This window comes from Rana temporaria, chromosome 6 (assembly GCF_905171775.1).
Source record: "Rana temporaria chromosome 6, aRanTem1.1, whole genome shotgun sequence".
Classification (NCBI taxonomy): domain Eukaryota; kingdom Metazoa; phylum Chordata; class Amphibia; order Anura; family Ranidae; genus Rana; species Rana temporaria.
The window spans coordinates 65,640,402-65,659,810 of NC_053494.1; the positions used below are offsets into that span (position 1 = coordinate 65,640,402).

At 45.1% G+C, this 19,409-nt stretch overlaps 1 protein-coding gene across 2 annotated transcripts in view; it reads right to left on the reverse strand.

Moving 5' to 3' along the window:
* The window catches only part of LOC120943546 (multidrug resistance-associated protein 1-like), a 264,397-nt gene that overhangs the window by 111,607 nt on the left and 133,381 nt on the right, over positions 1 to 19,409 (reverse strand). For both annotated transcript variants that reach the window (XM_040356912.1, XM_040356911.1), the window contains exons 12-13: positions 17,466 to 17,558; positions 8,427 to 8,630 (exon numbers count right to left, since the gene is read on the reverse strand). In XM_040356912.1, coding sequence (XP_040212846.1) covers positions 8,427 to 8,630; positions 17,466 to 17,558 — 297 coding nt within the window. The remainder of the gene's footprint in view (positions 1 to 8,426; positions 8,631 to 17,465; positions 17,559 to 19,409) is intronic.

Genomic DNA, 19,409 nt, shown 5'->3' on the forward strand with positions numbered 1-19,409 from the left:
TAGATAACAAGGCCATTAAGAGCTGGTTCACACTGGGGCGACTTGCGATCCGACTTCATGTCTCCTCAAGTCGTCCCAAGTTGCGCTGTAGAGAAAAACAATGGAAGTGAATGGGAGCGGTGTTAATACACACGACTCAAGGCGATCCGACTTCAGAAAAGGTTCCTGTACTACTTCAATCCGACTTGTAGGCGATTTGTACCCATTGATTTCAATGGAAGTCGCCTCAGAAGTCTAATCACTGTCTTAACTGAACCGACTTTCCAGGAAGATAACATACATTTCTCAGGCAAACCTCTCCTGCCCCCCTCCCTCCCCCTCCCTCTCCCAGAGCTGATTGTTGTTTTATTGGCCACTGGAAAGTCTCCTGTCCTGGAGACGACTTCAAGTTGTGTTGTAAATCTCCCCAGATCGCCCTGTGGTTCATGCTCAAGTCGTGTCGGAGTCGCCTCTGAAAGTCGCGCTGGAAGTCGTGTCGCCCTAGTGTGAACCGACTCTAAGTGGTAAATGTTTTTGGATTATTTATGAAGAATAAGGATAATGTTTAGTGTCACTTTAATTCACATGCACATCACCTGCCCCCCGTACTCATTTTGGAACAATTTCCAAGTCTACAAAGGTAAGGAGATCTTTATTATCTGTGTTTTTTTCTTACATGATTAAATATCTAGCGGCTTCTCTTTTCCTGTGATTATAAGAGCCGGTTCACTCAGGGGCAACTTGGGATCCGACTTGAAGTCGCCCCAAGTCGCGCAACATGTCAAATTCCATGTTAGTCAATGAGACCCGTCTTAATGTACACTACCGAAGTCGCTCCGACTTCAGAAAAGGTTCCTGTACTACTTCAATCCGACTTGTACCCATTGATTTCAATGAAAGTCGCCTCCAAAGTCGGATCGTGCCTTAACTGAAGCAACAATACAGGAAGAGAAAATTGTTTTCTCAGGCAAACCCCTCCCTCCCCCCTCCGTCCCACAGAGCTGATTGTTGTTTGATTGGCCACTGGAAAGTCGACTGTCCTGGAGGTGACTTGAAGTCGCCTTGTAAGTCGCGCTGTGGTGCACGCTCATGTCTTTTCCAGGTCGCCTCTCAAAGTTGTGGCCAGAGTTGTGTTGCCCCTGTGTGAACCGGCTCTTAGGCCGCGTACACACGGTCGGACAAAACCGATGAGAATGGACCGAGGTTCAGGGACCGTGTGTATAGCCCATCGGTCTGTTTTCCTTCGGTCCAAAATTTTAAAACATGCTTCAAAATCGAACCGATGGACCGCTGCCCGATCGGTCCAAACCGATGGTTAGTACAGAAAGCATCGGTTCAAAACCCGCGCATGCTCAGAATCAAGTCGACGCATGCTTGGAAGCATTGAACTTTGTTTTATTCAGCACGTTGTGTGTTTGACGTCACCGCGTTCTGACCCGATCGGTTTTTGGAACGATGGTGTGTACGCACATCAGACCATCAGGCCACTTCAGCGGTGAACCGATGGAAATGGCCCGTCGGACCATTCTCATTGGTTTGGAACGACCGTGTGTACGCGGCCTTAGTCTCTTTTGTTATTCAAAATGGTCTTTCAGTAAAATAATACTCTTACCAAAACAAAACTTTTACATAGAAAACATTACACAATAAATCGCAATAATTTACTGCATGAAATAATTACTTGATATGGCATACATACAATTTCTCAAATTCGAATATTTTGAACTGTCAGGATAGAAGGAAAAATGGATGGGGCAAGATCGTCAAATTCTTGTGGAAAATCTGCTGACCTCTGCCAGAAAGTTGTCAAAGAAGAAGATTTACCTTCCAATGTGACAATAATCGAAAGAGCACAGCAAAAATTACCACACAGTGGTTGAAGAAGAAATAGGTAGATGTCCTTGCATGGCCTCAGTGGTGGCCCATCCATAGAGGGCGCCCGGGCGCCGCCCCCCCCCTCCCCCAGTCAGTAAAAGAAAAAAAAATTATAAAAAAAAAAACACAGTAAAGTGCGGGTAGCGCCACGTCTGTGCAATCACAAGATTGCCGGCGAGGCGCTACATTGGAAGGCAAAAAATGCCTTTGTGGCGTTCTCCATCGCGCCACAATTTCCGGCGCGATGGACTTTATTATTATGGCCGAGCGGGTGCACGCGCTATTGATCCAAGTCCGACGTCACTCGAGGTACAGGAAGTGACGTCGGCACACTCCGCAGCTCAGCGCCCGTGTGGTCCCGACTCCCGGGACATTAAGGTATGCAGCAGCATCCCCCTCCACCTCTTATCTTTACTCCCCCCTCGGGACTAATTACTAATTACATTACTGAGTCCCGAAAAAGTAGCTGCCAGTGCCACGATCCCCCTGCCCCCCCCCCCCCTTCCTCGTTATTGCCCGTTTGTCTTTCAGTACATTCCTCTCTGCTCCTTAATCCTATGTGCTGCCGAAATAGCGTCCGTCACCCCCCCCCCCCACTTATTAACTAAATGTCTTTTACAGTAAGAGACATTTAGTTAATAAGCGGGGGGGGTGAGGGGGGTGACAGACGCTATTTCGGCAGCACATAGGACTGAGGAGCAGAGAGGAATGTACTGTACTGAAAGACAAACGGGCAATAACGAGGAGGAGAAGCAGAGGGGAATGTACATGTTACATGTACATGCTCCTCTGCTCATTAATCTTATCTGCTGCCGAAATAGCGTTCGTCACCCCCCGACTGTCTTTTACTGTAAAAGACATTTAGTTAATAAGCGGGGGGGGGGGGGTGACGGACGCTATTTCGGCAGCACATAAGATTAATGAGCAGAGGAGCATGTACATGTAACATGTACATTCCCCTCTGCTTCTCTGCTCATTATTCTACATGTACATTCCCCTCTGCTCTTCTGCTCATTATTCTAATGTGCCGCCGAAATAGTGTCTGTCACCCCCTCCCCCACCTACCCCCCCCTATTAACTATATGTCTTTTATTTTAAATGTACATGTCTTCCAAAATGATAGCCGTCACTGCCATCCCCCAAACCCCCCCCCCCCGCGCTTATTAACCAAATGTAATTTATTTTAAATGTACATTTCTGCCAAAATTATAGCCGTCACTACCATACCCCCCCCCACCCCCCGCTTATTAACCAAATGTCATTTATTTTAAATGTACATTTCTGCCAAAATAGCGGCCATCTACACCCACCCACCCCCAACCCCCCACGCTTATTTACCGGATTTTATTTACATTTCTGCCAAAATAGCAGCCTTCAGTCCCCCCCCCCCCCCACGCCCACTTATTTACAAAATTTATTTTACATGTACATTTCTGCAAAAATACCAACCTTCACCCCCTACACAAAGTCTTTCATTAGGGCCACAATTCACAGAATTACGGGTTCTCTAATGCAGTATGTCTACAGTCTCTGATAATCTTGTGCAGTATCTCCGCAGTATCTGGTAATCTAATGCAGTATGTCCGCAGTCTCTGGTAATCTAATGCAGTATGTCCGCAGTCTCTGGTAATCTAATGCAGTATGTCCGCAGTCTCTGGTAATCTTGTGCAGTATCTCTGCAGTCTCTGGTAATCTAGTGCAGTATGTTCGCAGTCTCTGGTAATCTAATGCAGTATGTCCACAGTCTCTGGTAATCTTGTGCATTATCTCCACAGTATCTGGTAATCTTGTGCAGTATATCCGCAGTCTCTGGTAATCTTGTGCAGTATATCCGCAGTCTCTGGTAATCTTGTGCAGTATATCCGCAGTCTCTGGTAATCTTGTGCAGTATATCCACAGTCTCTGGTAATCTCCTGCAGTATGTCTGCAGTTTCTGGTAATCTCCTGCAGTATGTCGCATTCTCTGGTAATCTCCTGCAGTATGTCCGCAGTCTCTGGTAATCTCCTGCAGTATGTCCGCAGTCTCTGGTAATCTAATGCAGTCTCTGGTAATCTAATGCAGTATGTCCGCAGTCTCCGGTAATCTCCTGCCTATTTAGAGTCCTTCATTACTAACAGTGTATTTTTTTAGTTTGTTTGCGCCGATCTGTAAGGCTGCGCTATATACCATGATTTGTGATGCTGGGGCTATATACTCTATGAGTGGAAGCAAGTGGAATACAGGGGACGGAGTGGGTGGATTATATAAGGGGTGTGGCTTATTAGAAGTGGGAGGGACCAACGTGGAGGGGCGGAGTCTTGCGCCCCCCCATCCAAAAACTTCACCAGCCGCCACTGCATGGCCTAGTGAGAGCCCAGACTTAAACCCCATTAGAAATCTGTGGAATGACTTGAAGACTGCAGTCCACAAACGGTCACCATCAAATTTAACAGAACTTGAGCAGTTCTGCAAAGAAGAGTGGGCAAATATTGCAAAGCCTAGATGTGCAAAGTTAGTAGAGACATATCCCAACAGACTAAAGACTGTAATTAAAGTAAAAGGTGGTTCAACAAAATACTGAGTGATCCTTTTTTTAACTTCTCACTTTTGCATTAGAGTTCAGTCAATGCCAAAACTCTCAAACATCGCAAAAGTTTGGGCCCAAGCTATGGCAGTCTATGGGACCCAAACTTTAAAAATCCCCATTTTGAAGGCTTATATGCAAGTTATATGTAAGGGTGGAATATACTGTGCTACCTAAGTCAAAAGATTATGTAAATTATATATAGATATGTGCCGGAGCTCACAATGTAAGACCACACATTCAGAAAGTACGAAAAAGGAGAAAAAAGAGCTGCGCAAAAGAATAAAGTAAATGTACCATAAATCAATATGAAACAATCTGATGTCAATCACAAATATGAAATGTCAATCACAAATATGAAATGTGAAAAATAATAAATGCGCTTAAATAATCCAAAAAGAAAACATAAAAAAAAATCCAAAATCTGTTTCATCAATATAGAAAATGTGGTAGTCCAATATAGATTGCACAGTGCAAGATCCGATGAGTGAGATTCTTGTGTGAAGAAAGAATGTGATCACCAGTACACACGTGTGAACCACCAAAAATATACAATATATAAATCTTACTACTAGGACAGGGAACTCATACTAATATAGGAAAAATTGTAACCTAATGTGTCACATAATATTAAAGACGTGGCACAACACTGCCTAGTGGTTGTGAACTAGATTGCCAACGTCATAAGAAAACACAGGATATCTATCCTACAATGTGCCCAAATCTGATCTGAACAGTCGTGAGAATTGTAAATAAAGCAACGACTGTATGATATAAAACCATTCCTGAAACATTGATGCATAAATTAAAAACATCAATGTTACAATTAATAAATAAAGAAATGGGCACTATGCATCAAAAGTCCACCCACTTAAGCACCCAAAACGTTGCCAAGGAGTCTGTTATAAATATGCGATGAGTCAGTGCGTCGCCCGTTCCCCAGACGACGCTACCTATAGCGAAACGTACGACGGGAGGCAGACGCGCTGACGTCATCGCTCAGAACGGGAGACTGCGTGCCGGCCAGCTCTCCTAAGTGTCCTACATGAATGTTTTTATTGTAAGTTGCCACTTTTTGGTTATTAAATCCTTTTTATTAAGCGATACCCACTATGTGAGTTATTTTCCATTCTGGGTATATATGCTGAGTTCTGAGGATTATCGGGTTCATCTGACTGTTTGGTTTCCCTGTCATTGGAGTTTGTCAGTGACCAGAAGCACAAATTTTGATCTTTGGCTCGATACAGCTTAACTCTGGTAAGCATATTATATTATAGTTGGTGGTTCACACGTGTGTACTGGTGATCACATTCTTTCTTCACACAAGAATCTCACTCATCAGATCTTGCACTGTGCAATCTATATTGGACTACCACACTTGCTATATTGATCAAACAGATTTTGTACATTCTTTTATGTTTTTATGTTTTCTTTTTGGATTATTTAAGCACATTTATTATTTTTCACATTTCATATTTGTGATTGACATCAGATTGTTTCATATTGATTTATGGTACATTCACTTTATTCTTTTGCACAGCTCTTTTTTCTACTTTTTCGTACTATATGCAAGTTATTGGCCATGGAAAGAGTATGGGGGCCTGGGTACTGCCCTGGGGGACATGTATCAATGCAATTTTTTTTTAAAAAAAGGTCCTCTCAGTCTGCCTGTAAAGTGGTGCATCTCTACCGTGTATAGAACCTGCTGCAGTAAAACTGACATATATAAAGAAAAAAATACAATTAAATTGCCGGCAATACAACACCATTTCCAGCAATACAAAAATCTTAAAGAAGATGGCATGGGGGTTCCCCCAATCCATACCAGGACCTCCTGGTCTGGTATGTATTTTAAAAAGGGAAACCCCACACCAAAATAAAAAAAAAAAATGGCGTAGGCCCCCCCAAAATCAATTCCAGACCCTTATCCAAGCATGCAGCCCTGCAGGTCAGGAAAGGGGGGGACGTGTGATCGCCCCCCCTTCTGAACCATAACAGGCCACATGTCCTTAACATTGGAGGGTGCTTTGGGATGGGGGGTTTGCTCCCCCAACACAAGGTACCTTGTCCCCATGTTGATAGGGACAAGGGCCTCTTACCAACAACCCTGGGCTGTGGTTGTGAGGGTCTGCGGACAAGAGGCTTATCAGAATTTGGAAGCCCCCCTTTAACAAGTGGGCCCCCAGATGCTGCCCTCCTCCCTATGTAAATGAGTGTGGGGTACAAATTATATGCCCTACCCATTAACCCTAAAAAATATGTAAAAAATAAAGACAGGAGGCAGTCTTTGACAATTTCTTTATTTAAAAAAATAAAATAACAATGTCCCCCGATGTAGAGCCATCGAAAAACAAACAAAAAACAAAACCTCTGACCATGACGAAGGCTAATCGCCAAATGCCTGCTCTGCCATTTGACAGTTCCGGGTGGCACCGCCCCTGTGATTTTACTGACTGGTGCATACTGGGTCGGTGATGTCACAAGGGCCCCCCCATACCTATTTAAGAACTGTCAAATGGCAGAGCAGGCATTCGGCGCTAAGCCTTCATTGCAGGTGGAGCATTTTTTTTTTCAGGTCCATTGGTGCAGCGAGCGTCGTGATTAACAATAGATCTACATTGGGGGACAATGTTTTTTTTGTTTTTTATTAGGGAATTGTCAAAAACTGCTTCCTGTCTATTTATTTTTTAACCATTTTTGGTGAATTGGTAGGCATACAATGGACCCCATACTCAATACTTATTCACATAGGGGGAGCTGGGATCTGCAGACCCCCACAACCATCACCCAGTGTTGTCAGGAAGAAGGCCTTGTCCCCATTAACAAGGTGCTTTGGTGCTGCCCCAAAGCACCCCCCCCCCATATTGAGGGCCTGGTATGGTTCAGGAGGCGGGGGCTTGGTCATCACCCTCCCTTTTCTGATCTGCCAGGCTGCATGCTCGGATAAGGGTCTGGTATGAATTTAGCCATTATTTTTTTTCTGGCATGGGGTTCCCCTTAAAATTTATACCAGACCCAAAGTATGTATTGGGGGGGGGGGGAACCCCAAGCCATTTTCTTCACTTTTTTCTATTGCCGGCAATGTTTTTTTTTTTCATTTAGTTGTCAGTGGGGAAGCCTGTTGACAGCTAATGACTAGTTGTTATGGATGCAGCGGCCGGCTTCCCGGCCTATTCCTTAACAACCAGCTATTAACTGTGCCCTGAATGGGCAAAACTTTGCCCAATCAGGGCTTAGAATGCACTGTGCAGCACATGTTCGAGCCTAACTTTTGCTTGGCTCAAACTGTTAACCCAACTCTATTCTGCATAGAAACAAATCAGCTTCCAATTTTTATTGCCAAAGCTTAATTGAACAAGCAGAGGTTAGAGGATGAAGAAGTGATTTTGCACGCTCCAGCTTTAGTAAAAAACAACAACATATCTTTCACTTGGATGTTATAAGTTGCTCTGAGTAAATACAGCTGGATAGAAAAAAATGGTGTGTCTTAAGCCCCGTACACACGATCCGAAAATCGTATAAAAAATGGCGAATTTGAATGGATCGTACGATAATCGGATCATTAGTATAGGGCTTTCGAGAGATGATCAGGACTGTTCATCCAATATTATTCTATCGGACATGCACAGAATTTTTTTCGTACGATGCCAGACCATACGATTTTTGTTTAATCAGTACAGCTGTCATTCGAAAATGCATTACAACACATGACATCACTTCCAAATTTTTATTCTGTCGTACAAGAATTTTCGTGACTTTAGTAAACTCATCAGATTCAACATGAGATTAGCATGCAAAAAAAAAAAACGGAAGATCATTCGTCCGATAATCGGTTTGTGTGTACGGGGCATTAATTTCAGGCTGTGAAGCAACAAAATGTGATTATTTTGATTCTTTTCTATACCCACTGTATTTTGACTGTTAACTTAGCTGTTAGCCTACAGTTAAAATGCTGTAAAGGCAATAAAAACGTAAGAGCAGGAGAAACCTGCGATCAATCTTGCTTACCCAGAAAGGCGAGGCCACAAATAATGCCAGCGCTCCAGACAACAGTAGTGCATACTTCTTCACTGCTTTTAATTCCAGCACCCTGAAACTTTCAATTTTCTTTATAAAAGCATTCTCCCAAGCATAAAGCTTCAGCACCTTTATACCTTGTAGAACTTCAGAGATCAATTTTATACGACTGTCCTTCTGTTTCATCTGTTCTTCCTTTAGAAAACAAACAGAGGGGAGACATGAAAGTAAATATGTCACTCATAAGCACTTAGATTATGACCTGTTGTCTCTTTTTCTGTGACTTAAAGGGTAACATTCTTAGAAGGTAAGAAAGTAGTGTTATGCCATAATCTAAAGTAACTCCTTCCCAGCCCCAAATGCATAATTACATGATTTGGATCGCTCCATGAATCCTTGGAGCCTTATTCCAAAATGTTCATATCCCCTTGGAGCACCTGCTCTGAGGAACCTCACGGACCTCTACGGGCCAGAGGAAAGGATAAATTTGCCTAGAGGGGGTGAACAGTTGTTCTTTCCCTAAAAGTACAGTTATTTTTTAAATAAGTACATTTAGCATATCAAAAAGTTACACAATAATGCACAGTATTGTAACACAGAAACCAACATCATTTTCATTTACTGCAGTCAGATCAAACTAACCAATTGCAAAAAGTGCCTGAATTTTAAACACCAATTTGTGCTGTAATAAATTAGTCTATATGCCTTTTCAATGAATAAACCAAAAACCATGAGTTCACATCAGTTTTTAAAGATCAACATTTCTGCTCACAAAGTACAAAGCCGAGTTGATTAGTCTGAAGAGTATCCAAAGATACGCAATAGTGTATACACCTAAAGATACACATTTTAGTTCCAACATTTGATCTCATGTATGAAAACCAGTAAAGGGTCTGGGTTGACAGAATACTTCCTTTCCCTCTGACCTGCTAAAGAAAAATAGGATTTCTGGGACTGGTTTCTGTTCTCTATGGTTTGTTTACAGACATAAATTACTGCACAAGTTAAAGTGGGAACAGGATTGTGAGATGCAATGTTCTGCATGAGAGTGGGATACTATTCTTTGTAACCTTCATAAATGTACTAGATCATTTGTAGGCAGGTGCAGTCTGCTTCCTCCACTGTAGATGGCGCCCCACCAGAGCTGCATCACAGCCTGGAGAGGAAGTCAGGGGAAACTAGGTTCCCTATGGTCTCCTGGTAATAGAGGAAAAGGGATGGCCGCACACCACAACAGAATAAAAGCCTTAAAAATTCTTTGTCACCATGCCAGACAAAAGACAGGAACACTGTTAACGCGTTTCACATGGTCAATCCTGCTTATTTATTTTACAGATATGGCGCAGAACCCAGCATTTTAAGTGCACACCTAACAGGAAATGCACCTATAGCTGCTTAGGTAACTGGCTAACGGATGCATGACAAGTGGACACAGGTCATTAAAATCATTAATCAATCAGTACTAACATGACTAAAACAAAAAATTTGAAAAGAAAAAAAGAAAGAAAATGTCACAGAACAATACTACTGTACAGACAACTCATCAGAGCCAAATATATCCACCAAAGCATAAACCAAATATCTAACGCCTGCCAGAAGAGACGCAGGCTACCTTAGAACAGATTGGGTCACACTTGGAGGGTCTGTTAGAGCAGAGGTCGTTTCTGTAAGCTGAGGCAAATGTTCTTCCTAAGGAAACAGCCAGGACAATGAAAACCTCAAGAGGGATGTGCAAGGCTGTGCTGACATCACTGATTCAGACCATATACTAAGGGATTCGTTAATAGCTGGCATGAGGCTTGTTCCAGTCCGGAGAGCCCTGCAAGAGAACTCTAAAGCGCAATCTGCGATTCATCTTCCATAATGCAGTGGTGTACATAGTTGCCCAGAGAACAAGAAGAGATGGATGTAACAGTGGTTATGACCCTAGCTGCTTAAACGTGCGTATCATCAAGAGGAGGCCTTGGCACCTTCTCCCCTGTCAGCCACGCAAACTGCACTGACAAAGCTAGCTCATGATGTGGAGGCCTTGAAACACAAAGTACCCCCTCTCTAAAAAGGACTCACCCCACCTCCATAGTGGCGAGAACCCACTGCACAGGGACCCAGAGGAGGACCGGAAATGTTGGCGGTGTGGCTGTTATGGTCACATATTCAAGAACTGTGGGTGGTCTGGATTCAGAAACCCCTCCAGGATGTCATTAAACTACTGACTCCTGGGACAGAGAGGTGACCTCCGGGACAGACAACCCTAAGTCCAGCCAAGTCAAAGGACATGGTTGAACTGAGCCTAGTGGTAGCCGTCCTAGTCAATGGGCAAGAAGTCCCATGCCTGATTGACACCAAGTCAGAGGTCACGGTCATGAAGTATGGCTTCTAGGTGTAAAGGTTTGGAGCATGGGAACAATTAGAACCTGCTGTCTATTCGCTTGTTGGCCAAATATGAACATTCGGGTTTGCGGGCATGAGGCTGTGGCCTCAGGGTGGTGTGGGTCAGAGTGCTTCAGGCCTACGAGGCCTAGCGCAGGGTGACAGAAAATAACCAAGAAAAGGAGGAATGGTCAGTACAACCCCAAGCAAAAATTAGTCTGGTGACTCACTGTTGGGTGCACCAGAAGTTACAGAGGGTAACTGTTACTGTAGTCCACCGCAGGGACCCCATGACAACCAGGGGAGTGCTGGTGGGCCATACCCTATCCAAGATCCATCGGGAAGAGTTTTAGTGCAACTCGTCAACCTTGGGAACAACACAATTTCGCTGCTCAGGCATGTTAATTCGTATGCGGTGCCTCGCCATTGCATCTCTGAGGCCCAACCAGGTGTGAAAGTTGTATGCCTCCATCTACAGGCAGCTATGGCATCCTGGGACAAGATCCAATACAGGTCACTACTAGAGCAGAGTAACTCAAGGAGTTACTTTGCAATATGCTACAAAATGGAGAGATCCGGGAAAGCTGCAGTCCATAGGCCGCTCCTGTCGTCTTAGAGCGAACAAAGGATGGTAGCTTACAGTTCTGTGTGGATCACCATAAAGTCAACACAAGAACCCACCAGGATGCCTACCTACTTCCTTGGATTGAGGAATCCCTAATGGCCCTTGAGCAAGCCAAGTTCTCCTCCACTGTCACGTACCTGATGGGTGAGCCAGACGTGTGGAGGAAAGCCTCTCGTACAGCTCCGGCTCGTGGACCACTGGTAGTGAGACAGTAGGCCCAGGAGCACAGCGGAGTAGGAGTGCCTATTAACAGTCCAGAAGTCTGTGCCAGTAGAAGCCAGGAACTCACAGACAGGAAACTGGACCCAACAGGTGGCAGGCAAGCGAGGTGGCAGACGGGCTGGCAGCCCTGGCAATGTGCGAGCAGAGGGGCACCACCGGAAGCAGGAGCTGTAGCAGACTGGACAGCTGGGAACGAGGTCAGATGAGCCAGGTTGTCAACAGACAGGCAAGATCGGGCACAGACAGCAGGCAGAAGCATAGTCGGGTCACAGGCAGGTTTTCAACAACGGACGGTCAGATCTGGCAGAAGAAGCAGGCAACAGGTACTGAATAGCAGACACTGGAGACAGGGATCGATCCGTAGGAAGCCAGAGGTCAGGGCAGGAAGCAGGCAGATGTAGTCAGGAGCAAGCCGGGTTGCTATCAGAAGTCACACACACAGGTATCAGAATTCAGGTAAACGCTGTAGACCAAGCAGCAATAAGTCAGTGTCTTAGCTCTGTTGAAATAGGCCGACTGGCACCAGTTCTGGTAACAGGCGCGTGCGTGCACGAGAATGTGCATTTGCAGAAGCGCCCACGGCTGTTCTGAGCGTCCTTGTTTGGCGCCTGCGCACAGGCGTGCATCGGGGAACAGCAGCTGTACCTTGCAGACATCTTCACTGACACTGCCCCCCCCCCTTATGGGCAGCCTCCGGATGCCCAGTTGGTTCTCCTTCTGGGGGTGTCTGCAGAAGAAAGCGTGGACCAGGTCCATGGTGTGTACGTTCTGCTCCTTCGTATACAATGAAGGCATACATATACCCTGTGGCTCGGTTGCACAATTTATAGAGCTTCACCCCATAGCGGGCCCTTTTGGTGGGAATAAATTGTTTTATGCCCAGCCTGCCAGAAATTTGACAAGGGACTCATCCATGCATATGTGTTGGTCTGGGGTAAACAACTGGGGGAAGATTTCAGAAAAATAATTTAGTAGTGGCCGAATTTTATAAAGCTTATCAAAATTTGGGTCATTTTGGGGAGGACACTGGGTATTGTCATTGTAGTGTAGGAATCTCATAATCATGAGATATCTGGTTTTGGGAATTGCTGAGGAAAAGATGGGCATGTGGTAGATGGGGCGGGATGACCAATATGAACGTAATTGATTTTTTCTGTTTAGTCCCATACAGAATGTGAGACCCAAAAATGTTTTAAACTCCTCCGCTGTTAGGGCTCTCCACTCGTAGGTACGGGCATAATAGGACATTGGGTTACTTGCTATAAATTGTTGTGCATAAAGGTTGCACTGGGCCACAATTGATGCAAGCATATCCTCAGTAAAATGTTATTGAAAAAGTCAATCAGGGGCCAAATTTTCTGTGTCCACCTGGACTCCTGGCTGGGCAGTAAAAGGGGGAATGTTGGCTTCTCTTGAATTAGGAGGAAGCCACAAGGGGTTCTGAAGGGAATAGGGAAGGCTGGCATGGGACCTAAACCTTTGGGACTGAGGTGACACCCCACTGGTACGTGACCTTGGTTACCGAGGTACTGCGGTGCTGGTGGATGGCACTGCCTCCTCAGCAGAACGTCTTTGTCTGGCGGGCGGGCCCTTCTCCTCCTCATCTGAGGTTGTCAGTGATCCACTGCTTAGGACAGGCTCGTAGTCAACGTCAGACTCAGAATCTGAATTTACGGAGGAATCCGAAAGGGAGAGCTCCCCGTTGCTCCTGTCAGTCGCAAGAATTTTGTACGCCTCCGCGGCTGAAAATGATCTTCTAGTCATTGTTGGTGATGACACTGATACGTGGCACTAGTGACGCTAATAAAATATGGCATGTGGCACTGATGACAGATGGCACTGACAGGTGACACTGATGGCACTGACAGGTGGCAAGGATGGCACTGGCAGATGGCGCTGGCAGATGGGACTGGCAGGTGGCACTGGCAGATGGCACTGGCAGGTGGCACTAATGGCAGATGGCACTGGCAGGGACTGTGGGCACTGTGTAACTAACGTTTTTTTTTTTACACTCACTGTAGCTGCAGATCGCTCTCTCCTCACACGCTGTCTCTGTGTGAGGAGAGAAAGCCGGCAATGAGAGATGATCTCATATGTTTATATTTGAGATCATCTCTCATTGGACAGTAAGATCGAGTGCTAAATGGCCTCTGTGATTGGCCATTTAGCAAGGGACACGGCCAACACAGATTTTCCCCGATGTGCTTTCCCCGGGGGCATGCGGGGAGGGGGAAAACAAATGGACATCCAGGGACGTCCACCCGGCAGTTCAGGTCTGCGCTGCGGCCATCTTCTGGAACAGCTTGCACACACCGTCCATAACCCTCGACATAAACGGGGTGCCCTGATCTGTGAGTATTTCCTTGGGAAAACCAGTCCGTGTAAACAACTGGAATAATTCCCGGGCAACAGCCTTAGAGGAGGCATTCCGCAGGGGTAGCACCTCAGGATATCGGGTGGCATAGTCAAGAATCACCAGTATGTAGGAGTGACCTTGAGCTGACTTTACCAAGGGACCCACTATATCCATGGCTATCTTCTCGAACAGGGCCTTAATTATAGGCAGAGGGACCAAAGGGCTCCGGAAGTGAGTCACCGTAGTGGTCAACTGACAGGTGGAACAAGAGGTACAGTATTTCTTTACCTCTGCTTTCAGACCTGGCCAATAAAATCGGTTGATGATCCGTGCCTCCGTCTTCTCAACTCCCAGGTCCAGAACCTTTCGTCTATATTGTTGGGGTACCAACAATTGTTCTACCACATTTTCTCTCACCTTGGTAACCCAATACAACAATTCATTATATATTGCAAAGTGTCATTCACACCTGGCTCTTGGGGAACCCCATTTACTACTACAACTTGGTCCCGTGCACGGGCCAACGTGGGGTCCTGTATCTGAGCAGTACCAAATGCCCCTTGGGGAACACCCAAATCTGGCAGAGCAGGGGTAGAGGCCACTTCCTCATCCTCTTCCCCCAGCATTACCTGAAGTGGGGAAGGTTCCACCCCTTCATCGTTTTAGTAGGTCTGTGGACCACAAATCTTAACATTCTCAACATTATTAGCACTACTTTCATCACCATTAACCAAATCATTAGCATTTTCATCATCTGGATCCACAGTAAGAACATTTGGCAGTTCAGGATTATTCCTCTTAGCAGCAGGAACAGAGGGACTAGTTTCTCCCCAGTCTCTTAACCGTTGTCCTTGTTCCCACAGTTTTGTAAACAATGAACAGTCTTGTCCTATTATAACATCATGTACCATGTTCTTTACCACCCCCACCTCTTGGGTACCAGTGCCACATGCTGTGGAGATAGACACTGAGATGAGAGGGTACTCTCTAGTGTCCCCGTGAATGCACACCACTTGTAAAGTTTTGCTTACCAGACCGATCTTCCCAATTACTCTAGGATGAACCAGGGTTACCATGCTTCCGGAGTCCAACAAAGTCCGGGCAGGGACGTAGTTCACTTGGACTTCACACTCAAATTTTTCCTCACCCAGGTCGATATGTGTGGTGCATACTTTATGGGCATAAAAAGACCCCCTCCGGAGAACCCAGCATTCCATGGGCTCCTTTTGCAGTGGGCAGTGTGCCCGGGTATGACCCCAGGAATGACATTGCCAACATTGTACATCCCCTCCTTTTCAAACAGGAACAGAACGCTATAGGAGGTACCGGGAGTGACTCTTGGCATTTCAGGGTTTTTGCTCCAGGGCTCCTTGGAACATCCTTTCGATCTTTTCAAAGTGAGGGGATATCCTCTCCTAGAGAGTTGTCAGCTTTCGTATTGAAAGATCTCCCTAAACTGCCTGTTCTTATGACAACTCAAAGATTTGGGGTTTCTCATCACCTTCTTTTACAAAGATAATGGTCACCGGAAACAGTAGAGAGTTTAACGCTCCTCAGTGGGGATACATGGCAATAAAGCCAGATAGAGGTTCTAACCCTTCCATATTCTATCCAAAATGAAAACAAAAGGCATTGACTTTACATCCATTTTAATCAAGCTGTGGGTTAGGAACCCTCCATTATATTACACAGGGAGATGAGAAGCAGATATGACATTTATGAAACATATTTCAAGATTTACATAAATGTTTACAGACCACTGCAACGTTAAGCCCAGGGGGCAAGTACAAGCCAGAGGCTATGGTGCAGCGACTCAGTCCCCCTCCTACTCTCCCATCTCTCACTTCCCTGTCTCTTTTTGACCCCCATCTCAGGCTGAATCTCCGCTCCAGGTACTCTCTGCTCACTGGGCGAGTTGTGCTAGACAGCACCTGGTGCACCAACTGCGGGTACCCAAACTGGTCAAGGCTGGCCAGGGAGATACGCCTCCGGTGGGGCATGGAGCTGGCCTCTGGTCAGACACGGCATACATCATTCATGCCGGGCAGGTGGCCTGCGCTCTGTCCTTGTCCTCATCCCGTACTTGGTAGGACACCAAGTTTTTGCTCCTTTTCACCAGGAAGTCTTTAGGCATGTCTGCAGTAGATGCAGTGCGTTAGAGGCGTAACTAGAGCCTTCAGGGGCCCCAGTGCAAAAAAACATAAAGGGCCCCCCGACACAAGCCCGGGGGCCCTTCCCTCCGAGTCCAGCACCCTTTACTACCATCACTGGGCACTATATTATGGTCCCACATTAGGACCCTTTCACATGTTCTGCATCTTACATTAGAATCCCCCCTTACATCAGAGTTCTCAGAGCCACCTTTACATCAGAATTCCCCTTTTCTATACATCAGAGTTTGCAGGGTTTGCATTACAGTGCAAAGGGGAACTCCGCAGACCCTACCGAAAAGGGAAACTCCATGGACCCTGATGTAATAGGGAGCTCTGTGGACCCTGATGTAAAGGGGAGCTCTGTGGACCCTGATGTAAAGGGGAGCTCCGTGGACCCTGATGTAAAGGGGAGCTCTGTGGACCCCCGATATAAAGGGGGAACTCCGCGGACCCTGATGTAAAGGGGAACTCTGATGTAAGGGGGGGCTCTTACATCAGATTCCCCTTTACACCAGAGTCTGCAGAGTAAACACACAGTAAGTTGAAGGGGTTCACCGATGTAAGAGGGGAGTGAGGACACTGATATAAGGGGGACCTTTATATCAGTTCCCCCTCTTACCTTAAGCCTAGTACACACTGCTATTTTTTATTTCTGCTCAACCCAGCAGGCTGAACGAATAAAAACTGACAGCTCAGGTCAGAGTCGCTGTTCTAACAATCTGATGTCAGTAAAGCGATCTCCCCTGCTGTTCTATTGTGCTCTGACAGGGGGGGGGGGGGTGGCCCTTGCACGAAAACACTCCAGCCAGCACTCTTAGACCTTTTTCGGTCATGCCCCTTTGACAGAAGCAGGCCAAATGGCCAGCTTCTAATGGACCGACTGCTGTACACACGGGCCGAACGTGGGCCGGTTTCTATTGAACTGGCCGGTGCTGCCCGTCATACTGTTTGTGGGCTTTAAGGTCTCCACTCACCCCTTAAATCAGTGATGCCCCACTCATAGAGTGACTGACTAAGTACCCCACAGAGCTGTCACATACTGGTCTGTAATCTCCTGCAGGCTTTAGCCTACCCTTCCTCGCACTCTCTCCTTGCAGTCGCTTTCACATCACTGCACACACTGGTCCTTAAGCTTCCTCCCCCCCTCCTGGGCCCCCTCCCTGAGCACCTGGCCGGTGAGTAATGCTCCCAACTCTAAGCCCCGCCCAGCTAAGTCCAAATTGCACTTTCTAAAGCAACAAAATGTGACAAGACCGATATGTTTTTTTTTCCTATGCACAGATTATAAAATAATGTAGTTTTACCTGCAGTTTTTTGATCGCGACTCCAAACAAAGTCATAAATGGAAGGTTTAAAATAAACACTCCTACCCCAGCGAACACTGCAACACCCAGCGTCTGGAAAGAAAAAAAAAACAGGGTCAGTAGATAGACAAACAGCATATGGAATATGAGAAAGATAGTTCTTATTAATCATAAACTACATGAATAACAATACGGCATCTGAAGTAAATATTAGATGGTGCCCTGTGGGGTCAATGACATAAGAATATGCAGACAAGACCTACAAATGCAGCATAGCTATGAGCTACTGAGCAACCTTCTAAACTGCCAACAACAAATATGGAATCAACTTAAAGCGGAGTTCCGGCCACAATTTCACTTTTTAAATATAAATACCCCTGTAATACAAAAGCTTAATGTATTCTAGTAAAGTTAGTCTGTAAACTAAGGTCCGTTTTGTTAGGTTGTAACAGCGTTTAGACACTTTATAAAATAGAAATTGACTGGGGCCATCTTAAGTGTGGGCATCATGAAGCCAGACTGTATGACTTCCTGGATTTCAGCCTTGCAAATCTCGCACATGCTCAGTGCTGCACAAGCAGTGTCAGATCAAGTTTCAGCACCTGTGCTGTCCAAGTCACATGATTCTTTGAGAAAGTTACACCCACTACATTCCCAGGAGTCTGTGCGGTGTAGGTTAGGAAGCATTAAGCACCTAGGTGCAGGAAGTGGGAAGATTAACTATTCTGCCTAGCAACAACACTTTGAAGGCATCTAAAAAAAAAAAAAAATTCATAAAGGACTAATGACATTTTTTCAAAACTACTGATGTAATGTTATATTTATGGGTGGAACTCCACTTTAAAATGTCAAAGAAAACCAAAGAGAATTTGTTTAACAGTTATTGATTATTGTAATTTGTGCAATATACACAGTGATGATGCAACTGGCAGTCTTAAGTTGCTTCTCCTATGCCACCACATCCCATCATAATAATGTACTGCGTGGCATTTTGTACCAAATACATTTTTACTAGTAACACCCATGGCTACAATAGCAGCCAGATAGCTTATCATTACTATTTAGCCAAATGATGCATCCCGTGACCTATCCAAGGCAACCTGAAAAGCTAAAAAGTATTCTGATGGCTGAAGGTCTGGTCATTGGATGATAATGGCTGTAACTTTTTTATCCTTGTCATGTAAACCTGTCCATACACTGGTAGAAGCTTGTTTGAAAACATTCTCTTATGGTACATTAGCTCAATTTATTAATAACAATTTTTTGTCATTTCTTATCTGAACAAATACAAAACTCTAAAGCCTCGTACAGACGATCGGATATCTGATGAAAGCTAATCCGATGGAGTTTTTCGTGGGATATCCAATGAAGCTGACATTCATCAGTCTTGCCTACACACCATCAGTCAAAAATCCGACCGTGCCAAAACGCGGTGACGTAAAAAACACTACGACGTGCTGAGAAAAATGAAATTCAATGCTTCTGAGCATGCGTCGACTTGATTCTGAACATGAGTGGATTCTTGACTGATGGATTTGCACACAGACGATCATTTTTTTCTATTGGTTTTTTATCAATAGGAAAAATGTAAAACATGTTCTATTTTTTTTCACTGATGGAAAACAAACCGATGGGGCCCACACAAGATCAGTTTGTCCGATGAAAACAGTCCATCGGTCTGTTTTCATTGGACAAACCGATCGTGTGTACAGGGCTTAACTGTTATTGTGGACATCAGTTGGGAAACGTTTCTGTATTGTGTCTATATAATTGTAAAGGATTGTAAATCGAACATTAAAATTCTATAAATTGGTATGGCAATCTAATGAAGATTTGTTGAAGTTGAACGAACGAAGTGATGTATCAATGAAATAAAAAATCGTCGCTATTGAATGTAAATGCTTGGGTACCTAAAATGCTCTGTTGAACAATCTTTCACGGACA